A 20,038-nucleotide genomic window follows, 5' to 3' on the forward strand; every position below is an offset into this window, starting at 1 on the left:
TTGTGCCCACAGTTCTGGTCAAGATCACCAGGGATTACCACAATGTTATACCAAAGGATCATTCTTAGTCCTCATTTTACTTGACCCTTGACACAATTAAGTTCTTCCCAAAATGATTTCTTCAATTTGGCTTCTGGACACCAGTTTCCTCTTATCTCACTGGCCACTCTCAGTCCACTTTGCTCTTTCTTTTTAGCCTCTACTTGTTAATTTTGGAATGCTGCAGGGTTTCCTCCTATCTACACTGCATTCCAGATGACTCTCAATACCTAATATACATATATGTTGATATTGGCAGGCCAGATTTCTGGTTATTTTTTAGGTTGTCTGAACTACAAACCCATTGATTACCTGATCAGTGCCTTTATTTGGATATTCAGTAGGCATTCAAAACTTTCATATTTCAAAATAGGCCACTGACTGGCACCCCTCCCCTGCAATTGTTTACCTTTAGTTTATCCTATCTCAGTTAGTGGCAACTCCATTTTTCTAGTTGCTCAGTATTTTTTAAAAAAAAAAGTCTTTGGGAGGTTTTTTTTTTTTAACTTCCTTCTGTTCTTGCACCTCACATGATAGATAACCCGTTACCAATCTGTTACCAGATGTCTTTGATTCTACTTTAAAAATGTTTTCTAACTGACCTATTCCACCACCCCCTCATCAATACCCTAGCATCAGGCCACCATCATCTTTTTAAAGACTGTGTTAGACCATTCTTGCATTGCTGTAAAGAAATACCTGGGACTGGGTAATTTATAAGAGGTTTAATTGACTCAATTTTGCAGGCTGTACAGGAAGCGTAGTGCTGGCATCTGCTTCTGGGAAGGCCTCAAGAAGCTTTTACTCATGGCTGGAGGCAAAGGGAATGGGCACATCACATGGCAAAAGTAGGGGCAGGTGAGAGACAGAGAAAGAGAGAGAGTAGGAGGGGAGGTGCCACACATTTAACCTGATCTCTTATTACTGCAGGGACAGCACCAAGACAGTGGTGCTGAACCATTTATGAGAAATCTGCCTCTCTGATCCAGTTGCCTCCCACCAGGCCCCACCTCCACCATTGGTGATTACATTTCAACATAAGATTTGAGAGGGGATAAATATCTAAACTATGTCAGGGTTTTGCTTTGTTGCCGAGACTAGAGGGCAGTGATGTGGTCGTGGCTCACTGCAACCGGGACCTCCTGGGCTCAAGTGATTCTTCTATGTGAGTCGCCTGAGGAGGTGGGACCACAGAGGCAGAGGCATGTGCCACGATGCCTGCCTGGCTTTTTTTTTTTTTTCTTCTTTTTTCTGGATAGAGACAGGACCTCTCTCTGTTGCTCAGGCTGGTCTTGAACTCCTATGCTCAAATGTTCCTCCTGCCTCGGTCTTCCAAGGTGCTGGTATTACAGGCATGAGCCACCATGCCCAGTCAGCATGAACTTTTAACTTGCTAACTGCCTTATCCTTAGAACCTAGAACAGTGGCTGGCACATTGTAGCCATACACATAGTTGTTGAGTGAATAAAATTATATTCTAAACTTCAAATTATGAATTATATTTGTGGGACACACTCATTTTAAGTTTTTTAAAATTTGTATAAAACTGGGGGAATGTTTAGTTAGCTATGTGGGAACTAGAGGTAAGGTTAAAAAAAAAAGTCTAATTTTGAATCTTTATATTGAAGTATAATGTACATTCAGAAAATGTACAGATCATATGTATATAACTTGGTGAATTTTTACAAAATGAACACATAGAAAAACTACCACCCAGATCAAGAAATAAGGTATTACCAGAAACCCAGAAATCTCCCTATACTCAGTCATATATTTCCCTCACAAGTAGGTAGTCACCACTCTAATGTCACCATTGAGCACCCACTCCCTTCAAATTTTAATAATTTTTTTTAGGCTGGGCATGGTGGCTCACACCTGTAATTTTAGCACTTTGGAAGGCTGAGGTGGGTGGATCACTTGAGGTCAGGAGTTTGAGACCAGCCTGGCCAACATGGTAAAGCCCTGTCTCTACTAAAAATACAAAAATTAGCTGGGCATTTTGGTGGGCACCCGCAATCCCAGCTACTTGGGAGGCTGAGGCAGGAGAATCATTTGAATCCAGGAGGCAGAGGTTGGAGTGAGCTGAGATCGCACCGCTGGTACTCCAGCCTAGGCGACAGAGCAAGACTGTTCAAAAAATAAGTAAGTAATTTTTAGGAGAGAAGTTCAGATGCTTAGTAAAATTGAAAGGAAGTTACAGAGATACACCTTACCCACCTGCCCCTGCACATGCATAGCCTTCCCCATTATCAGCATCCCCCATCATTCAAAGTGGTTCATTTGTTACAGTTGATGTACTTGATATGTTATCACCCAGAGTTCATACTCTACATTAGGGTTCCCTCTTGGTGTTCTACATTCTGTGAGTTTAAAAAAATGTATACCAGCATTCAACTATAACATATCACTCAGAGTATTTTCATTACCCTGAAATACTTCGTGTTAAAAGTATTTAATGTTCATTAATACAACATTTAAATATTCGTGTTAAAAGTATTCTATGCTGTGCCTATTCATCCCTCCCTCCCCTTTAATTCCTGGCAACCACTGATCTTTTTTGTTGTCTCCATAGTTTTGCTTTTTCCCACGTGTCATATGGTTGGAATCATTGTCAATTGTTATGGGTCTTACATAAATGGAAATTTCTTTATGTAAATATCATACATGATCCCATTCCCTGTATATATAGGGAATACATAGGGAGTGTGGGGGGGCTTATTTTGTTCAAAATTCTTTGAGAGATTAATTTCTGTTGCATGTAGGTTGTTAAGATTCATTTTTTAAACATGTTCTATTGTGTGAACAAATATGATTTACTTTTCCATGCTAGTGGATATATGAGTTGTTTCTAATTTAGGGTGATTACAAACAATGTTGCTATAGATTTTGTACATGTATTTCGGTGTTATGTGTTTGCATTTTTGTAGGGTGTCTACCTGAAGAAATTGAGCCATAGGGTATATACATAGGTTCAGTTTTAGAAGATGTGGATGAAAGATTTTCCTAAGTGGTTATACTGATTTACACACCTACCATCACTGTAGGAGTTTCAGTTGTTCTACTTCTTTGCTGACAGTCTGCACGGTCTGTTTTAAAATTTCTAGTCATTCTGTGGGTGTGTAATGATATCTCATTGTGAATTACATTTTTATTTCCCCGATATTTAAAAATGTTGTGTCTCTTTTTATATCTTTATGGGTCATTTTGATAGATATTACTTCCTTTCTCCTGAGCCTTAAAATAGTGGATTTCTAAGAATAGCTAACTACCGTGTAGGACACTAATGCTGCACAGTAAAAAGAAAAAAAAAAAAAAAGTTTTTCTGTCATCTATACTGAGATACCAAGGAACCTGTGAACTTAAGTGCCTGGTACCGAATACTTATTTTTAAGGTTATCTGTATTAAGTTGGTATGCAAAGGAGAATTTCTTAGGACTTATTACATTAATTTATCTTATGGTTAGAATTGGAAAATATACCCAGATATGTATGAATGTGTGTGGTGATTAGAAATTGGGTACAACACTTTTTGGGCAATTAATTTATTGTCTTTAGTGAACATCTTGTAGTTTCATCTGTATGAACTTAGTCTTGTAACATCTCTGTGTATTATTTGCATGTAAAAGGGGCATAGAAAAGTAGAGGACAAAGTTTTTCCAGGTAGATTATTGGAAGATTTGTTCATTTAGAGAGATTGTATTTTCTGAGAACTTTGAGTGAAGCATTTATCTAAAGGGACATATGAACCAATTAATATAATTAATTATATTATAAGCATGTGTGCAGGCTATTACTCTCCAACTAGTCTTGAAGGATAGAGAGAGGTTAGTTTAGATTAAGAACAAAAGAACTAGAAAATAGTCTAGGCAAGAGAAGTAGTGCTTGCAAGGGTGTGACATTGGGAGAGGATGTGTATTTTGATAATGATTAGAATTTCAGTGTTTTAACATTAAAGTTGGAGGAGCAGGATGGGATCAGATTAAGAGCATTCTTGAATACCAAGTTAATGAATTTAGACTTTATCCTGTAGAAAATAGAGAATTGGTGCAAGTGTTAGGAAAGTGATGCAGTTAATTTTTTTTGAGACGGCATTTCGCTCTGTTGCCCAGGCCGGAGTACAGTGGTGCCATCTTGACTTAACTGCAGCCTCCGCCTCTGGGGTTCAGGTGATTCTCCTGCCTCAGCCTCCCGAGTAGCTGGGACTACAGGCATCCGCCACAACGCCCGGCTAATTGTTTGTTGTTGTTGTTGTTTGTTTTTTTGTATTTTTGGTAGAGATGGTTTCACCATATTGGCCAGGCTGGTCTTGAACTTCTGACCTTGTGGTCTGCCCACCTTAGCCTCCCAAAGTGCTGGGATTACAGGCTTGAGTCACGGCGCCTGGCCTGAGTTTTTTTTTAAAGAGATAGTCTTGCTCTGTTGCCCAGGCTATGGTGCAGTGGTGCTGTCATAGCTCACTGTAGCCTCAGACACCTGGTTCAAGCAGTATTCTACCTCAGCCTCCTGAGTACCTGGGATTACAGGTGTGTGCCACCATGTTTGCCTAATTTTTGACATTTTATTTTTGAAGATGGGGTCTTGCCATGTCACCCAGGCTGGTCTCAAACTCCTGGCTTCAAGGGATCCTCCCACCTCGGCCTCCTAGGTAGTTGGAATTACAGATGTGAACCATTGTACTTGGCTAAATTTTTATTTAGGAAGAAAATTGGAGAAGCTGTGTAAAAAATGGTTGGAGAAAGAGAGATGAGAGGCTTGGGAATGGACTGACAGGACTCACCTGAAGTTGATAGAGTAGTTAGGTTCATTATTCTAAGGGGATACAAGGAGAAGGTTTGGTGGATGGCCAAGATGAATTCGATTTAGACATGTTAAATTCTATGTACCTCTGGTCTATTTAGATGCAGTAAGAAAGAAAACTGTGTTAAGTGGCTATGTCCATGACACATTTTTTTAAAATGTGTTTTGTAGGTTCCAGTAAGATAATTAGCAACAGGGAAGAGCAAGAATGTCCTATTACATCTTCACCCCCTTAGTCAAATTGCAGTTCATGTTTTTCCTCTCTCATCAGTTGCTTTTTTGTTCTGTGTTGTCTTTAAGCCCCTCTTATAAATTCAAGACCTCTTCATCCAGTCTTGCTTTTCTTCCTTACTGTCTTGTTACAAATAACGTCACAAATAAATACTCAAAAGGTTGAAAATTAAACTTAAATGAGCAGCCTTTAAAACATCTAATAAGATTCTTCATGTTTTGGACTTAAAATGTATTCAACTATATATGTGATATCTATAATACTGTCTTGTATTCAACTTGTAAAAGCTAGTTTTGTGCAATATTTGTACAATGTTTTGACATAGTGTTACAGGTGGATAAAGGAACAGAGGTTAAGACTGACTTATTGTGTATCGGTAAGGATTTTACACATATCTGACTCTTCACCTCTTCACTGAGAATATAGACACAACAGGGTTGGATCTCTTACAGTTCCTTAATTTTCAGCTTTCAAATCATATTCACTCTGCATCTGGGCAGAGCATAATTTGTAGCACATAGTAGATAATTGTGAATCTTTATTGGATGAAAGAATGTGCCTTTATCCTTTCTTCCCTCAATGTTAATAGAGGAGAAGGTACCTGTGCCTCATCAGCTAAACCTGTAAGTGCTTTGGATTGTCATCTCCTCCTGACAACCTTCTCACTTGAGGAATTTCACTCTTGGGTTTTCAACTTCTTCCTCTGTAGTGGTTTCCCTTAAGGTTTTAAACAGTGTTCTCCTTTCCTGTTTTTCAAACCAAAACACCACTACTTGTTTCCTTGTGCCCTTTTTGACTTTTATTGTCATGTTTCTGTCTTTCTTAACCAGACTTCTTCAAAAATGTGTCTAGGCTGGGCATAGTGGCTCATCTCTGTAATCCCAGCACTTTGGGAGGCTGAGGTGGGCGAGTCACCTGAGGTCAGGAGTTGGAGACCAGCCTGACCAACATAGAGAAACCCAGTCTCTACTAAAAAATACAAAAAAATTAGCTGGGTGTGGTGGCACATGCCTGTAGTCCCAGCTACTTGGGAGACTGAGGCAGGAGAATCACTTGAACCCGGGAGGTGGAGGTTGCGGTGAGCTGAGATTGTGACATTGCACTCCAGCCTGGGCAACAAGAGCAAAACTCAGACTTGAAGAAGATGATATACTTGTTATCATTAATCTTTCTTACTTCTTGCTCACTTTTTTGTTTGTTTGTTTGTTTTTTGGAAGAAATGGTATCTCACTGTTGCCCAAACTAGTCTTGAATCCCTGGTCTCAAGTGATCCTATTGTCTTGGCTTCCCAAAGTAGTATTGGGATTACAGGCATGAGCCACCACGCCTAGCCCTTGCTCACTTTTTTAGTCGGTTTCTTATATGCGGCATTTGATGTTGTCCACTTTTTTCTTTCTTGGAACACAGTCCTTTTCTTTTGTGGTAGCACATTTTCCTGGCTTCTGTCTTGTTCCTTAAATGTTTGTGTTCCTCATAGGCCACCTTCTCATCTTCTGCTACTCATAGTCCCTGAGCGATCTAATCTAGTTCTTTTCTTTTTCTTTTATTTATCCCTCTACCCCCACAAACAAAAAAAATCAAGTTTCCCTCTTGCCCAGGGTAGAGTGCAATGATGTGATCATACCTCAGTGTAGCCTCAAACTCCTGGGCTCAAGTGATCCTGCCCCCTCAGCCTCCTAAGTAGCTAGAGTTAAAGGCATGCCATTGTACCTGACTCTAAACTAGTTCTTTGAATAGTTATCTCACTCTGTATCTATTGATAACTCCCAGTTCTTTATCTTTGACACATACTTCCCTTTCTGAGCTACATACAGACTTTTAGGTCCAACTTTTTTACTTCTATGTCTCACGAACACTTCTAATTCAGAGACCTTCAACTTTGAACTAACTGCCTGTCTCCACCTGAACCTTCTCCAGTATTTCATATCTCAGTGAAAGGCACCACTGTCTACCCTGTTGCCCAGGCCCAGTCTCCTTTCTTCCCATTTATTTTCCCCTTGATTTTTGATGTGGTTGTTCTGATAAACTTTTGTTCTAAGCTATTTGAGGTAATTTTCTTGACAATTGATTATACATTCTAGTTTTCGTTAGTATAAATTCAGGAGTTACTAGGCACTTTTGATTTTTTAAGGCAGTTTTTACCCTGAGTATTAGTATTATAGTTCTAAAATAATTAAGAGTTTTAGTTTACATACATCAAAATGAAAATTTGCAGGGATTTATGTTTTTCCTAAGATAATTATGCTTCAACAAAGATGGTTATGTTCAGTGTTTAATTGTTCCTTTAAAAAAAAAATTTACTGAAATAAGAAAAGCCTCAGTGGATCTCTTAGTTTTCACTTAGCAAATGATGTATTATTGATGATAAATGAAGATGTTTGGCTCACCAGAAAAGTGATAGGACTTTCTACCATGTTTATGGTTTTTCACTATTGCATGCTCATTGTATTTCCCAATCTGGTTTATGATAAAATTCTTTGAAAATAGAAGTTGTCTCATATTTCTATACTTCCTTCTCTAGTAATGTTTTGGCTGTTACTGATATTTTAGTAATGATTGACTTTAAAGCTTAAGTTTGTAACAGTTTCAAGTGAATTGTACCTTCATTTGCATTCATATAGTATCTGCAGATAGGCAAGGATGCAAGTTGTGAAAGAGATTAAAGGCATTAGAATTTATTCCAGTCTGAATTGATTATTGGATTTTTTGACTCATCAGACAATTATAATTGAAGTTTCAGATTGCTTTCAGTTTATGACTCAACTTGCTCAAAAAATATTACCTGCTTTTGTTATTGAATATTTTTAAAAGTAAGCTTTTTATGGGCTGTATTCCTGTTTTGGTTTAATCTCTGATACTTAGAAAATAGATTATTTTGAACAGAACAGGCTACAAAGAGGAGCAGTGATTATGCTCCATAGATTATTTTTAACTTCTACATAATATTCTCTTTACTTTCAAGAGGCTCAGATTTCATGCTGTCTTTTTGGGCCATTGGGTTGCTTCTCATTTGTTTTGTTTCTTTTTTTTTTTTTTTTTCTTCCCTCCTTCCCCTCCCCTTTAGATATTAGGATCAAGGAAGAAGAACCTGATCCTGAAGAGTGGCAGCTCAGTGGTGATTCTACCTTGAATACCAATGACCTAACACACTTAAGAGTACAAGTGGTAGATGAAGAAGGGGACCAACAACATCAAGAAGGAAAAAGACTTCGGAGGGTAGCTTGCACTTGTCCCAACTGTAAAGAAGGTGGTGGGAGGTATGCATACACCAAACACGATATATTTTTAAGAGTGTTAATATCATCCTAATTTTTGAAGTACTGCATGTTGTGTCATTTAATTATGAGAAATTATTCATTACATGATCATTTTGGGTGTGTGTGTGCACGTGTGGCAGAAGTCAGCAAAATATATGCAATTGGATTTTCAGTTCTAAATGCTTTTTAAACTAAAATTATTAGTTTGCTGTTTCAAAAACAGTATAGCAGATGCCATTTAACAGGCCCATATCAGAAATTAGCCTATTCGCAAACCAGCAATGGAATTTGCCTAAATATAGATAAAAAGTTGATTATTAGGTTCAGAATAGCAGTTATGTAAAACTAAGACATTCAGAAATGGCTGATAAGCCTAAGTATCTCCATTTTCAATAGAAGTGAAAAGCCTTAATAGATTGAATTTTTAAAAAAATGGGATGGTATTTCAATTCAGTCTTTTGGTAAACATTAAGACTGGAATAACATGACTGGAGTAAATTCAAAATGATGAGTTGTTAAATGTCGATATATTAAGCTTAATAATTAAGAGATTGAGACTCAGATCATATTTTTAAAAAAACAAGATCCAGACTGATGTTGATTATAAGGAACACCTCAAATAATTGGCACAGGAATATTGAAGGTGAGGGATGGAAAAAGATTTATCAGGCAAGTATTTACAAAAAGAGAACTACGTTAGCAGTGTTACTATATCACACAAGGTGGGATTGAGGTGAAAGCCGCACATAGGACAGAGATATATTTCTTGTTAATAATACTAAATTTCCAGCAAGAAGATTTAATAGTCAATGGTCCTTTTTTTGTGCAGCTTTGTAATATATAGAGCAAAAACAGGTAGAACTCTAAAGCCATAGCTAACCAAATCCCCTGTCATGTTGAAAGTTAGCATACCTCTCTTAGAAATGCAGTTTTAAGTACATAGAATGTTCTTTAACACAGTTAAACTTGATCTAATAATAGAGCTTTTCCACCTGCCTTTGAGTTGCACATTGACCAGCCCTTTGCAGTAATAATAATCACTAACAACTGGTAACATTGAGAGCTTACTGTATTCCTGACAGTGTTACAGGTGAGAAATAGAGAGGTTGAATGACTCTCAAGAGCACATACAACAGGGATTCGGACCTAGTTTCTTGCTCCAGAGCATTAACCATTAAGCTATACTGCCTTCCAAGTGACCCTCCTTCTACATGGGATCCTTAGGTATTCATGTTTATTGTAATTAGTTTCAAAATTTGTTTTTTGACATGTTTTGGTCAGTTAAAATGTGTGAATTCTGGCTAGGCAATAACTTTTTTGAAACTCATTTTAGAGGAGCTTTTAAGATAAATTATTCCCAAAAGTCAAATCTAGCAGAATCCTGGCCCTTTGTTTCAATTATTCTTTATTTTAAAATAAAAAATGTTTTAAGTAATTTATGTTTAATTAAACTAACACGTGCTCATAAAAATTTAGAAATATAGGACATTTTAAAACACCAAAAACCCACCCCACTCCAAGATAAGCTAGTAGCATTTTTGTATATGTCCTTCAAGATGTTACATGTATTTTAAAGTAGAATCATTGTATTCTCACTGTTTTACATGTCTGTTCTTGTTTTGAGAATTTTTGTGACCATATTTTCAAGTCTACATAGTCTGCATTATTTTTATGGCTATATAGTATTCTATTGTGTGGATGTAGAATAATTTAACATCTTTTGTTGGGAATTTATTATTTGTCATAATCTTACATGTCTGTCTTTGCACATTTGTCTGATTATTTGTTTAAGTGGGCAGAAGTGAAATTGCTGGGTTAAAGGGAATTGTCTGCTAGTAAGGCTAATTTATACGCTAACCAGCAGTATGTGAGAGTATCTAGTTTCCCATATCCTTACCAACAATGGATTTTACATTTTTTTTAACCTTTGAAAGTCTGGCAGATGAAAAATACCTTAATATTGTCTTATTTAGTATATTTTTAAATTACTTGGTGAGGTTGAGCATTTTTGGGGATGTTATTTTGCCATTTTAAAATTTATTTTGTGAATTTTTTTTTTTTTTTTTTGGTGAATCTGTTAATTTATGTAACTCTGTCATGTGCAAATATTTTTTTCCCAGTTTTACATTGGCTTTGTCAGTGGTTTACAGAATGCGTTGTTATTACACAAGTAAACAGTTCCATCACCTATAGCTTGCAAACATTTTTAAGCACAAAAATTACAAGTTGAACAGCCTTTCCTTTATTAAATGCCTTGTTACCATGCCATTGAAAGTTTTCCTTATCCTGAGGACTATAAAATTGTTCATTTATATTTTTTCTAGAGCTTTTGTGACTTCAGTTTTTAATAGCTTACTTATTCTAAGCAATAAAAATTGAGATTCCTAAGAAAAGAAACTGTATTTTTTCTTAGAGCTTGTTTGAACAAAATTCAAGTAGTATATGTGTGATAGACACACTTGAATAAATGTCAATTGTATCTAATTAATAGAAGCATAATATATGTAGTAAATCCAAACTATTCTGAAGTATTCTGCAAGGTGGTAGAGGTAGTAGTTAATAATTTTTAGAATATTTGTCTTTTTTTGCAACCATTTTTAAAAGAATATGGGCAAGGTGGCATTTTTAGAGAACTAATTTTATTCATCTTTAGAGAAGTAAATTTTGTTTACCTTTTAAAGTAAGGTATAAAATATGATTAAATCTTTAAAAATTGTAATTATTTAGCCAATATTTATTGAGCAGAACCAGCTTTCAGAGACTGTTTAACCTAGTGAGAGATAACCTAGTGAGAGACAAATAATTACAAGTAAAATAAATTCTGGAGGCATTATTGATATATAGGTTTTGTATGGATTAAACATCAGTCCATATTTTAAAAATTATTGTGCACAATCTGTTTTCTTTGTCAGCATTTCAGTTTATGTCTTGTTTTTCCTACCCTGAGCAGAGAGAGTGTATTTACTTAACTTTTCTTAACCCCTCTACCCACCATTTAGCTTCCACTCTGTATTAGCATTATTTAATTATTGGGAGCAAGTTTAGACACTCAAGAATAAAAATGTAAAATTGTTTTCCCTATATTATAGGCATTAGTGCTGTTGATATTAAGAACAAAACAGAACACTAAATCTTTTCTTACCTGAAGTTTGTTGAGAAATTCACTTCAGTTCTCCCTTCCAGCCTTCATATAACATGCCATAAATCTACATCTACCATATCTGTATCTTAATCTTGAATCAGATTTTTTTAAAAATAGATTTTTGGGTCTGGATGTTGAGCTTTTTCCTTAAATTATATATGTGTGCAACCCTGCCCCTATGTTTTTTCTTTCTTAGATGCCTATCCCATTTTCAAACAATGTTTATTTCCTAATAATCCAGTTGAAAATACTTCCCTAGCTTCTTGCTTCTTCGAGAACCCAGATTTGCTGCTGTTAATTTGTTGGTCTTGTGTTTTGTTAGTGTTCCCATGCTAAATTTTGCTAAGTTTGTGAAATGCACTTTTGAGTTTGTAAAAGTGCATTGATTCACCTGAGTGGTAGGCTTAGAGGAGAAGCATGAAATCATGAGTACATGAGTGAACTGAATTGGGTTCTCTGTGAAATTGCTATGGTGAACACAATATGTAAAGTTGGTTTGTACACCAGTAGCCACAAACATTGCTGTTTTTCTTAGGGCTTTTTAAAGAATGAAATGGATTTTAAAAGCTAAATTAAATGGAATCAATATTGGCTTTGGTTAATAAGACTTTGGCATTGCAAGGGAGCCAGAAAAAACCTGTTTCACTCAACTCAGCTCTTTGAAGAGAGTTGTAGAAATTGGGGGTGGACTGGAGCAGAAACTAGAATTGTGTTAGATTATGACATCCTTGCCCTTGAGACAACAGCATGACTCCTCCTTGTCTTTACTTATGCTATTCCTCTGCCTGGAATGCCTTCCCTCCTTTCTATCTAAATCCTACCCACCTCCTCCACGAAGCCTTCTCTAACTACTGGAGCCCACATTGATGTCTCCCTGTTCAGAACACCTATGGCATCTAACAGCCAGCACTGCACCGTTTAGCACTGTTTGTCCTATGGCAATTTCACATGCTACTGAGTGTGAGTACATTAAAATATAAATGTGGGGAAATATGCATTTTTCCAGTAAATTTGAAAAACGATAGGTTTATTGTATACAGGAGGATTTACAGGCTATAGAAAGTTTTACAGGATATGCCTAGATTGTGAGATTGGGGGAGGAGGGGTGTTGGGGAGGGGGCTAAATGTACTTTTTTTTTAAACTCAGAAACATTGTAAAGTTTATACAAATTGTTTTGTCCGAAGTGTCATGTTTTCAAAAAACTAATTTATTTTTAATCAGTAACTAGCCTACTTTTTTTTTTAAGGTTGAGAAATAACGTTTCTGTGATGTTTAATACTATTCAGATTATCGATTCTGGAATCAAAAAAGTTTTCTTCTTGCTTAGGCTAAGATACCTCTGTTCACCCATCTAATATATCTTCTAAACCCTGCTCTTGGTATTAAATACTGAAATGTAATAAATGTCAAATTTTGTGATGTTGAGAAAACTGTATTATATTTCTTGTGTCTAATTTTGGATATCTTTTACGTGGTTAATATGAAGGGAATTTTAAATGTAAAGATAATTTTGATTTCTATTTATTTCATCTAATGCTAAGGGAGTTCAGTCCATAGCTTTAGCTAGATTTAAAAAAAAAAAAAAAAAAAGCTTTCTCCAAGTCAGTGTATATTCAGGGTGCGGCCACACAAATATGAATAAATATGCTTAAATCATGTTAAAGTCTGCTAATGCTGCCTATACCTTTTAATTGTACCTGTGATCAGTTACGCACTCATTCTTTGGTTTAAATATGTTTTTGATTATCTGACACCATGACTTTTGAATACAGACCACATTTAGTTTCCTATATAATTAATTGGATCAGGCTTATGCATAGGATTTGTGAATGGTTCTGACAGAAGAATAAATAGCTTTATTGTACATTCTTTACATAGGAAATGTCCTTTTAATTACTTAATTCTTGGGCATATTTACATATGGACAACAATCACATTCTGGAGTAAGATTAATATATAAAATGTATATGCTTGAAATATATAAATTTCCATTTAAACTGATTTTACATGGTTTTGGTTTCTGATTGACTTCATAATGCTAATGTCTTCTATTTAAAATTAAACACAGGGATATAGGACATAAATGGTAATGTCCATTTGAATATTTTCATATAAGTATATATTATTCTGTGTGTGTTTTTTAGAGGTACCAATCTTGGGAAAAAGAAGCAACACATCTGTCATATACCGGGATGTGGTAAAGTCTATGGGAAGACCTCACATCTGAGAGCTCATCTGCGTTGGCATTCTGGAGAACGCCCTTTTGTTTGTAACTGGATGTACTGTGGTAAAAGATTTACTCGAAGTGATGAATTACAGAGGCACAGAAGAACACATACAGGTTACTAATATTTACTTTTAACCAACAAAAATGAATTATAGGGCTACATAACTGCCTCGACTATTTTTTTTTTTTTTTAAGCATTTCTTACTGAACTGAATCTTTCAAATACAATGCATCACCTCAAATTTTTACCTTTAGTAACGCCATCTTAATAACACAAATTCCAAAGAACAAGTCAGTATGGCTTACTTTCTAAAATAAAGTTTATTTTATGTAGACTTTGGTTAGCCCTGTTGACATTATTGAATGTTTTAAGCCACATTTTTGTTATTTTTATTCTGTTGACATTTTAAATTAGTTGTCAGCTTTTACTCTTGATCTATCCTATTTTTTTTTCTCCTTAACACTGTAACAAAGAATAATCCTGTTTCTTCTGGTATGTTTGGGTATTTTACCTTTTCTTTTGTTTTTAGTATGTCTGAGGTAAGGTAATAACCAAGGCATTGTTGATGTGAAGACTTTCTCTCATTATATTATTTTTATATAGTGTTGTGTGGTTGTAAAATGAAATAGACCTATGACTGATCCACACTGAAACCTAACAGTGTAACTTAGAGATAGTTTTCTCTTACTACCATGTAAATGATTAAAAGTGTTCATCAGTCTATACTCAACACTGGAGAATCGAAAAATATGTATTTATAATCCCTAGCGAGCTTGAAAGAAACATGGTGAAATGGAAAACAAGATGGATTTTAAAGTCATCTGGATTCTAATCCAAGTTGCTTATTAGGTTAAGCGAATAAACTATCTCTGACATTGCTACACACCTCCTACTTTGGCCTTCAGTGTTGTATAAAATTACCTGTGAGGTCTGTAGTAGTACACAGATGCTCTGATTGTTTTAGTTCCTGTCTCTCTTTTGGTAGGTATATGAGATTAATGTGTATGAAACTGCAGTAGACAAGAAAGTAGATGAGGCTGCTGGGCATGCTTGCTCATGCCTATAATTGCAGTACTTAGGGAGGCCAAGGAAGGCTGATTGCTTGAGCCTCAGGAGTTCGAGACCAGCCTGGGCAACATGGTGAAACCCTGTCTCTACTAAAAATATGAAAAATAGCCGGACATGATGATGTGAACCTTTAGTCTCAGCTACTTGGGAGGCTGAGGTGGGAGGATTGCCTTCACTTCCCAGGGGGTAGAGGTTGCAGTGAGCCAAGGTCATGCCACTGTACTCCAGCCTGGGTGACAAAGTGAGACCCTGTCTCAAGAAAAAGTAGATAAAAGATTTTGCGTTGTAGTCTGTGCTTTTGAAAAGGCCCAGAAACAGATAATTATTGCTTGGGATCATAAAGTATAGTTAATAGACCTTAAGATGGCTCTGTAACAGAATTTTCCTCAGTAGGATTTTATCAGCAGGATGTAAAAAGGAATAATGTAAAAGGGAGAAAAAGGGTCTATGATCAAGTAAGTGTGGGAAATGGTGGGCCAAAGAGGGTACAAATACCTTCAAGGGCAGTACCTCTTAGGACCTTTAAATGCTTAGGTGAACAGCTTGCATCTATAAGTGGGTGATGTAATGTGTGTAGCATTTCCTAATCTTGTTTGATCATTGTGCTGTTTGCCATGGAGTATAATGTTACAAGAGAAAGTGGGAAATAGTTTCCTAGAAAAATGGTGGTATGTTAATAGAAGAGATGGGAGACCATTTTTTTGTAGCAGTGAAATTTTATGTAACATTTCTGTTAAGTAGGATTGAGGCACATTTTAGAGATCCTTGTAAATTAGGCAATTGGAGCATCTAAACTTTTACGTCATCTGCAAGTTACTCTTGCATTTCCATATCACTTAATATAATCTTGAAGTTTTCTGATGTAGTAATATTTGGTCTTTAAGGAAGATATGTCTGGAGAGAGTGAGACTAGGATGTGAGTGCAGTATAGTTCAAGCATGAGGTCTGATAAAGACCTATGTAGAGGTGCTGGAACAAAAGATAGAGGGTAAGAAATTTTTGAAGAATAGAATTAACGTATTACCTAGATTTATTGATTTTTGATTGATTTCTCTCTGAATTCCTTTTAGGTTGGCCTTTTGTCATCTTTTTAGTAATCTTGCAGAGTAGGTTTTCAATATAATAGAAGTTCAGTCTGTCTTTTGTATTTAAACTTATTTTATTCATGCTGGGAAATAAATTTAGGCATCAGGGTTTTAACAACATTAACATCTTGACAAATTAGTCTTGTTCTTGATTGTTCCAACTGAAAGCAAGTCAACTAGCCAGATTCATTATTCTAGGGATTACTCATTCTTTTTGGATCTCAAGCTTATTGTGTCATTTCTTTAATCTAGAAGTACCCTATTTATTTTATATTTAAGAGTGGAAGGTTTAGTATCATGAATATGACATGTTAGTATTTTAATTACAGCATGAAAGAATAGACTTTTATTTAGACTTTTAAAAAGTGTGTTATAGGTGATTTTTAGCTGGCGTCTTAACACAGGTGCTTCAGACAAACTTAGTTGAGATATTAAAGTCTTATTTGAATATCCATCTGTTACATAGTGCATGTTTGAAGATTGCTATTCATCAAAAAGTAAAGATGAAAGATTTATTTTAAGGATAAATATTTTGTAAGAGAAATCTTGCAGGGGTAGCTCATAAAAGGAATGCAATTATAATAGACCCCTGCTCCCATCCTCAGATATCACCATTGACTTACTTTCTGTTTTGGGGGAGATGATTGAGTTATTACAGTTGAATTTTTAAAACTAAGTAACTTTTTTTTTCTTAACAGGTGAGAAGAAATTTGTTTGTCCAGAATGTTCAAAACGCTTTATGAGAAGTGACCACCTTGCCAAACATATTAAAACACACCAGAATAAAAAAGGTATTCACTCTAGCAGTACAGTGCTGGCATCTGTGGAAGCTGCGCGAGATGATACTTTGATTACTGCAGGAGGAACAACACTTATCCTTGCAAATATTCAACAAGGTTCTGTTTCAGGGATAGGAACTGTTAATACTTCCGCCACCAGCAATCAAGATATCCTTACCAACACTGAAATACCTTTACAGCTTGTCACAGTTTCTGGAAATGAGACAATGGAGTAAATATTACACAAATACTTATTCATTGTGGTTATTTTTATACAGTAGTGAGAAGAATATTGTTCCTAAGTTCTTAGATATCTTTTTATTGATGTGCAAAAATTTTTGGATTGACAGTAACTTGGTTATACATGACACTGAAATGCCTTACTTTGTATGATATTCCATAGTATATTAAAAATGGTAAAATTGCATGGGTTTTGTAGGTACTTTTGGAATCTAGAAGAAATGAAATTTTACCAAGTTATATAAAGAGAAAATTGAATTTAACAATGCGAATGGTAGTCTAACCAAATGCATCAATCCTGTGTGGTTTAGTGTAAAAATAAGAACATGTTGGTATTTATCTATTGTAAGATAAAAAAGCTGGTGGGTGAAAGAAATCATGTTATGATAAAAAATTTTGTAATTTTCTTGATGACTGGAATTTTTATTATGCATAACTGACAAATCAAGTTTCCAAGCAAATGTTACATAGTGTAGGCTTTACTTAGCTTATCAATTTGTCATTTTGAAGCTAATTATTTTAATTAGGTTAACTATGTACAATATTTTAAGCATTACTCTTGTAAGATTTTGAAAACTACATTTTAACATGGAACTCTAGGGATAGTCACCTTTTAAATCCTGTTGAAAAGCCATGTTTAAGATTTAATTTGCCAAAATAATGTCTTGTTAATATTCTTTCAATAACGAAGTTGGGCAATATAACCAATGTTTAAAAAAGTTTAAAATGTATAGGTTGAGGCATTTGGGTGGTAAGAAAATGTTACAGTGAATTATCCCTTTTCTTGACTATTGGAGGACCAAAAAAAAAATAAGGTGTATTGCGTCTTAGCAGTGATTTTTATCCAATCTTGTTTCCAAAAACCGTATGTCTCCCAGGGCCTTAAAAGCCATCATGTAAATTACCAGTAAAGTATAACATATGCAAACATAACAAAATTACTTCCATAGTGACAATACTCCAACCATATGGATATTAGTCATAGAAAAACTAGAGGTTTTATGATATTTTTTTAAGTTTTTTTTTTTTTGTCTAGGTAGTCAGTCTGCACTTAAATATCAATCATTTTCCTTTTTTGCTTCTTCCCTTAAAATTTATATGTATCCAGTACATTTAATTGAGAAACGTATGTTTTTTTATTATGCTGTATTTTCTTTTTATTTTTTAATTATTGTTTATATTTTCAATTTAAAAATGTACAAAATAAAGTTACATTGCTGGTCTTGTAAGAGCTATACAATTTTCCTAAATGTATACCTATAACTGCAGCAGTTCACCTATTTCAAAAATTTGGAATTCTGTTCATTTGTTATTCTTAAGACCACCTCAAATTTAAAGGCTACCTTATTGTACGTTTAAAGTGTATTATAACAGTGTGGTAGTTAATAAAACACTATTTTTTTTTTCTTTTGAGTTTGTTGTATTCCTATGCATTAAAAAGATTGTAGTGGTCTGGGGTAAGAATTTGTGGTTAATTTTTCTTCAACTTGGCCTTTTGTTTTTAGATTCTTGATTTTAGACCATTGTAAAGAGGTATATTTATTTCAAGAAGAAATGTAGAGACACTGGTCATTTAATAAATTTTTTTTTTTTTTTTTTTACCTAAAGTAAGAATGAGCTTATTAAATACAATTTTGGAAAAAAATCTGTTAGCCCTTAGCCCACATTGATTCATACCAGTTTTATCAGTACCATTTGCAAAATTTTTTTTTGTTTTCCCCTTTTAAAGCAATGCAGAATATTGAAAACCTGAATTTACATTAAGATTCCTGAAAATGATTAATAAGCTTTGGTAACTATGGCAGAAGTTACTTGAAAAAGTTGTGTTTTGAATTTGTGTGTTTGATCATGAAAAAGGCAGAGTAGGAAGAAAGAGTATTAATGTGTGATTTTCCAGGCCCAGTCTGACCCTCTCAGTAACAGCTGAATGCATTGGAAAACTCGATACCGTAAACAGGAACAGTTTTTCTAAATGTGAGACTTAAGCTTGTGATGTAAAATAGGAAGTTCTAGTTGGAATAATATAAGTGAACCACTAAAATGTACAATTTGAAGTTACAGGGATTAGATTTTGGACCTTTAAACTCCTTTAGGTAATTTTTAGAATTTTTAAATTAAGATTAATGTGAAGAGAATTAAATGAGGAAGTGGCTCACTTGAGCAAACTTCCAAGTCAGATTAAATCATTTGAGTGATGGTAGAGATGTTTTAAGTAATGCTGAATTTTTACAGGAAGTTTATAGTGTACTTTTAATACATGGGTTTCCATGCATATTTTATAAATTCAGAATGAATACAATGAAGAAAATAAGTAGTCTTGAAAATTGTTTAAAGTTTTAGATTTTTTTAGGGCTCCCTAGGAATATGTTAGTGAACTTTGAAACTTTTACCAATCAAAGTTATGTAACCTCACTGTAGGTAATTTTAAATATTTCTATTTTTATATTTTAAAATGTTGAATATACTCTGGAAACAACATTTGAAGATTTGCTCTGATGTCAACTTTTTCTAGTTATAAAATCTATTAGTATTGTATATGAATATATTTCTCAGGGTAGGTATACTCTAATAGGTGTTTTATCAATTGCTTTATTTTTGTAAAGGCTAGAGTTAGTGCGTATTGAATATATGTACAAATCCTATTGTAACATTTAGTGGACTGGGTTATCTGTACTCTGTACCTCAAATTTTAATTTAAGAAAGTATCTTTTAAAAAGCATCTCCTTTTCTGTAGATTGAGACTTTAGACTTTGAAAAGTGACTCAACCGAAAAGGGCGTAACCTTTTCAAGGAGCCACACCTATTGCAGAAAGTCAGATACCCTGTCAATAACTTTAGTCTTTGAAAATAGTGGCAATACTTAAGATACTTAAAAATACACGTACATATAAGCTGAAAGCATGTCAAATCTATTTCATAGGAAATAATTCTTAAACAGTATTGTTCATCAGAAATTGCCGGGGAGCATTTTAAAGATTCCATAGGCCTGGCAGCCGCCTCAGCTTACTAAATCAACATCTCGGGATGGAGTGTGTGTATGTGTTTTGAAATAGCTGGCTGAAGTGGTTCTGTTAAACACTGCTGTGTTAAGATTCACTTAAAACAAAGCAAGCATCCCCTTAGGCTCTTAATTGTAGTTTAAATTTTAGTGCTGGCTACTCGAGATCCAA

At 34.9% G+C, this 20,038-nt stretch overlaps 1 protein-coding gene across 2 annotated transcripts in view; it reads left to right on the forward strand.

The window, feature by feature from the left end:
• Window positions 1-18,281, forward strand: part of SP3 (Sp3 transcription factor) — a 106,190-nt gene extending 87,909 nt beyond the window's left edge. For both annotated transcript variants that reach the window (XM_039469955.2, XM_039469953.2), the window contains exons 5-7: window positions 8,133-8,325; window positions 13,613-13,809; window positions 16,548-18,281. In XM_039469955.2, coding sequence (XP_039325889.1) covers window positions 8,133-8,325; window positions 13,613-13,809; window positions 16,548-16,864 — 707 coding nt within the window. In that variant the 3' untranslated portion in view covers window positions 16,865-18,281. The remainder of the gene's footprint in view (window positions 1-8,132; window positions 8,326-13,612; window positions 13,810-16,547) is intronic.
• The last annotated feature ends 1,757 nt before the right edge of the window (window positions 18,282-20,038 follow it).

The sequence above is a fragment of the Saimiri boliviensis genome, chromosome 5 (assembly GCF_048565385.1).
Source record: "Saimiri boliviensis isolate mSaiBol1 chromosome 5, mSaiBol1.pri, whole genome shotgun sequence".
NCBI classification, from domain to species: Eukaryota; Metazoa; Chordata; class Mammalia; order Primates; family Cebidae; genus Saimiri; species Saimiri boliviensis.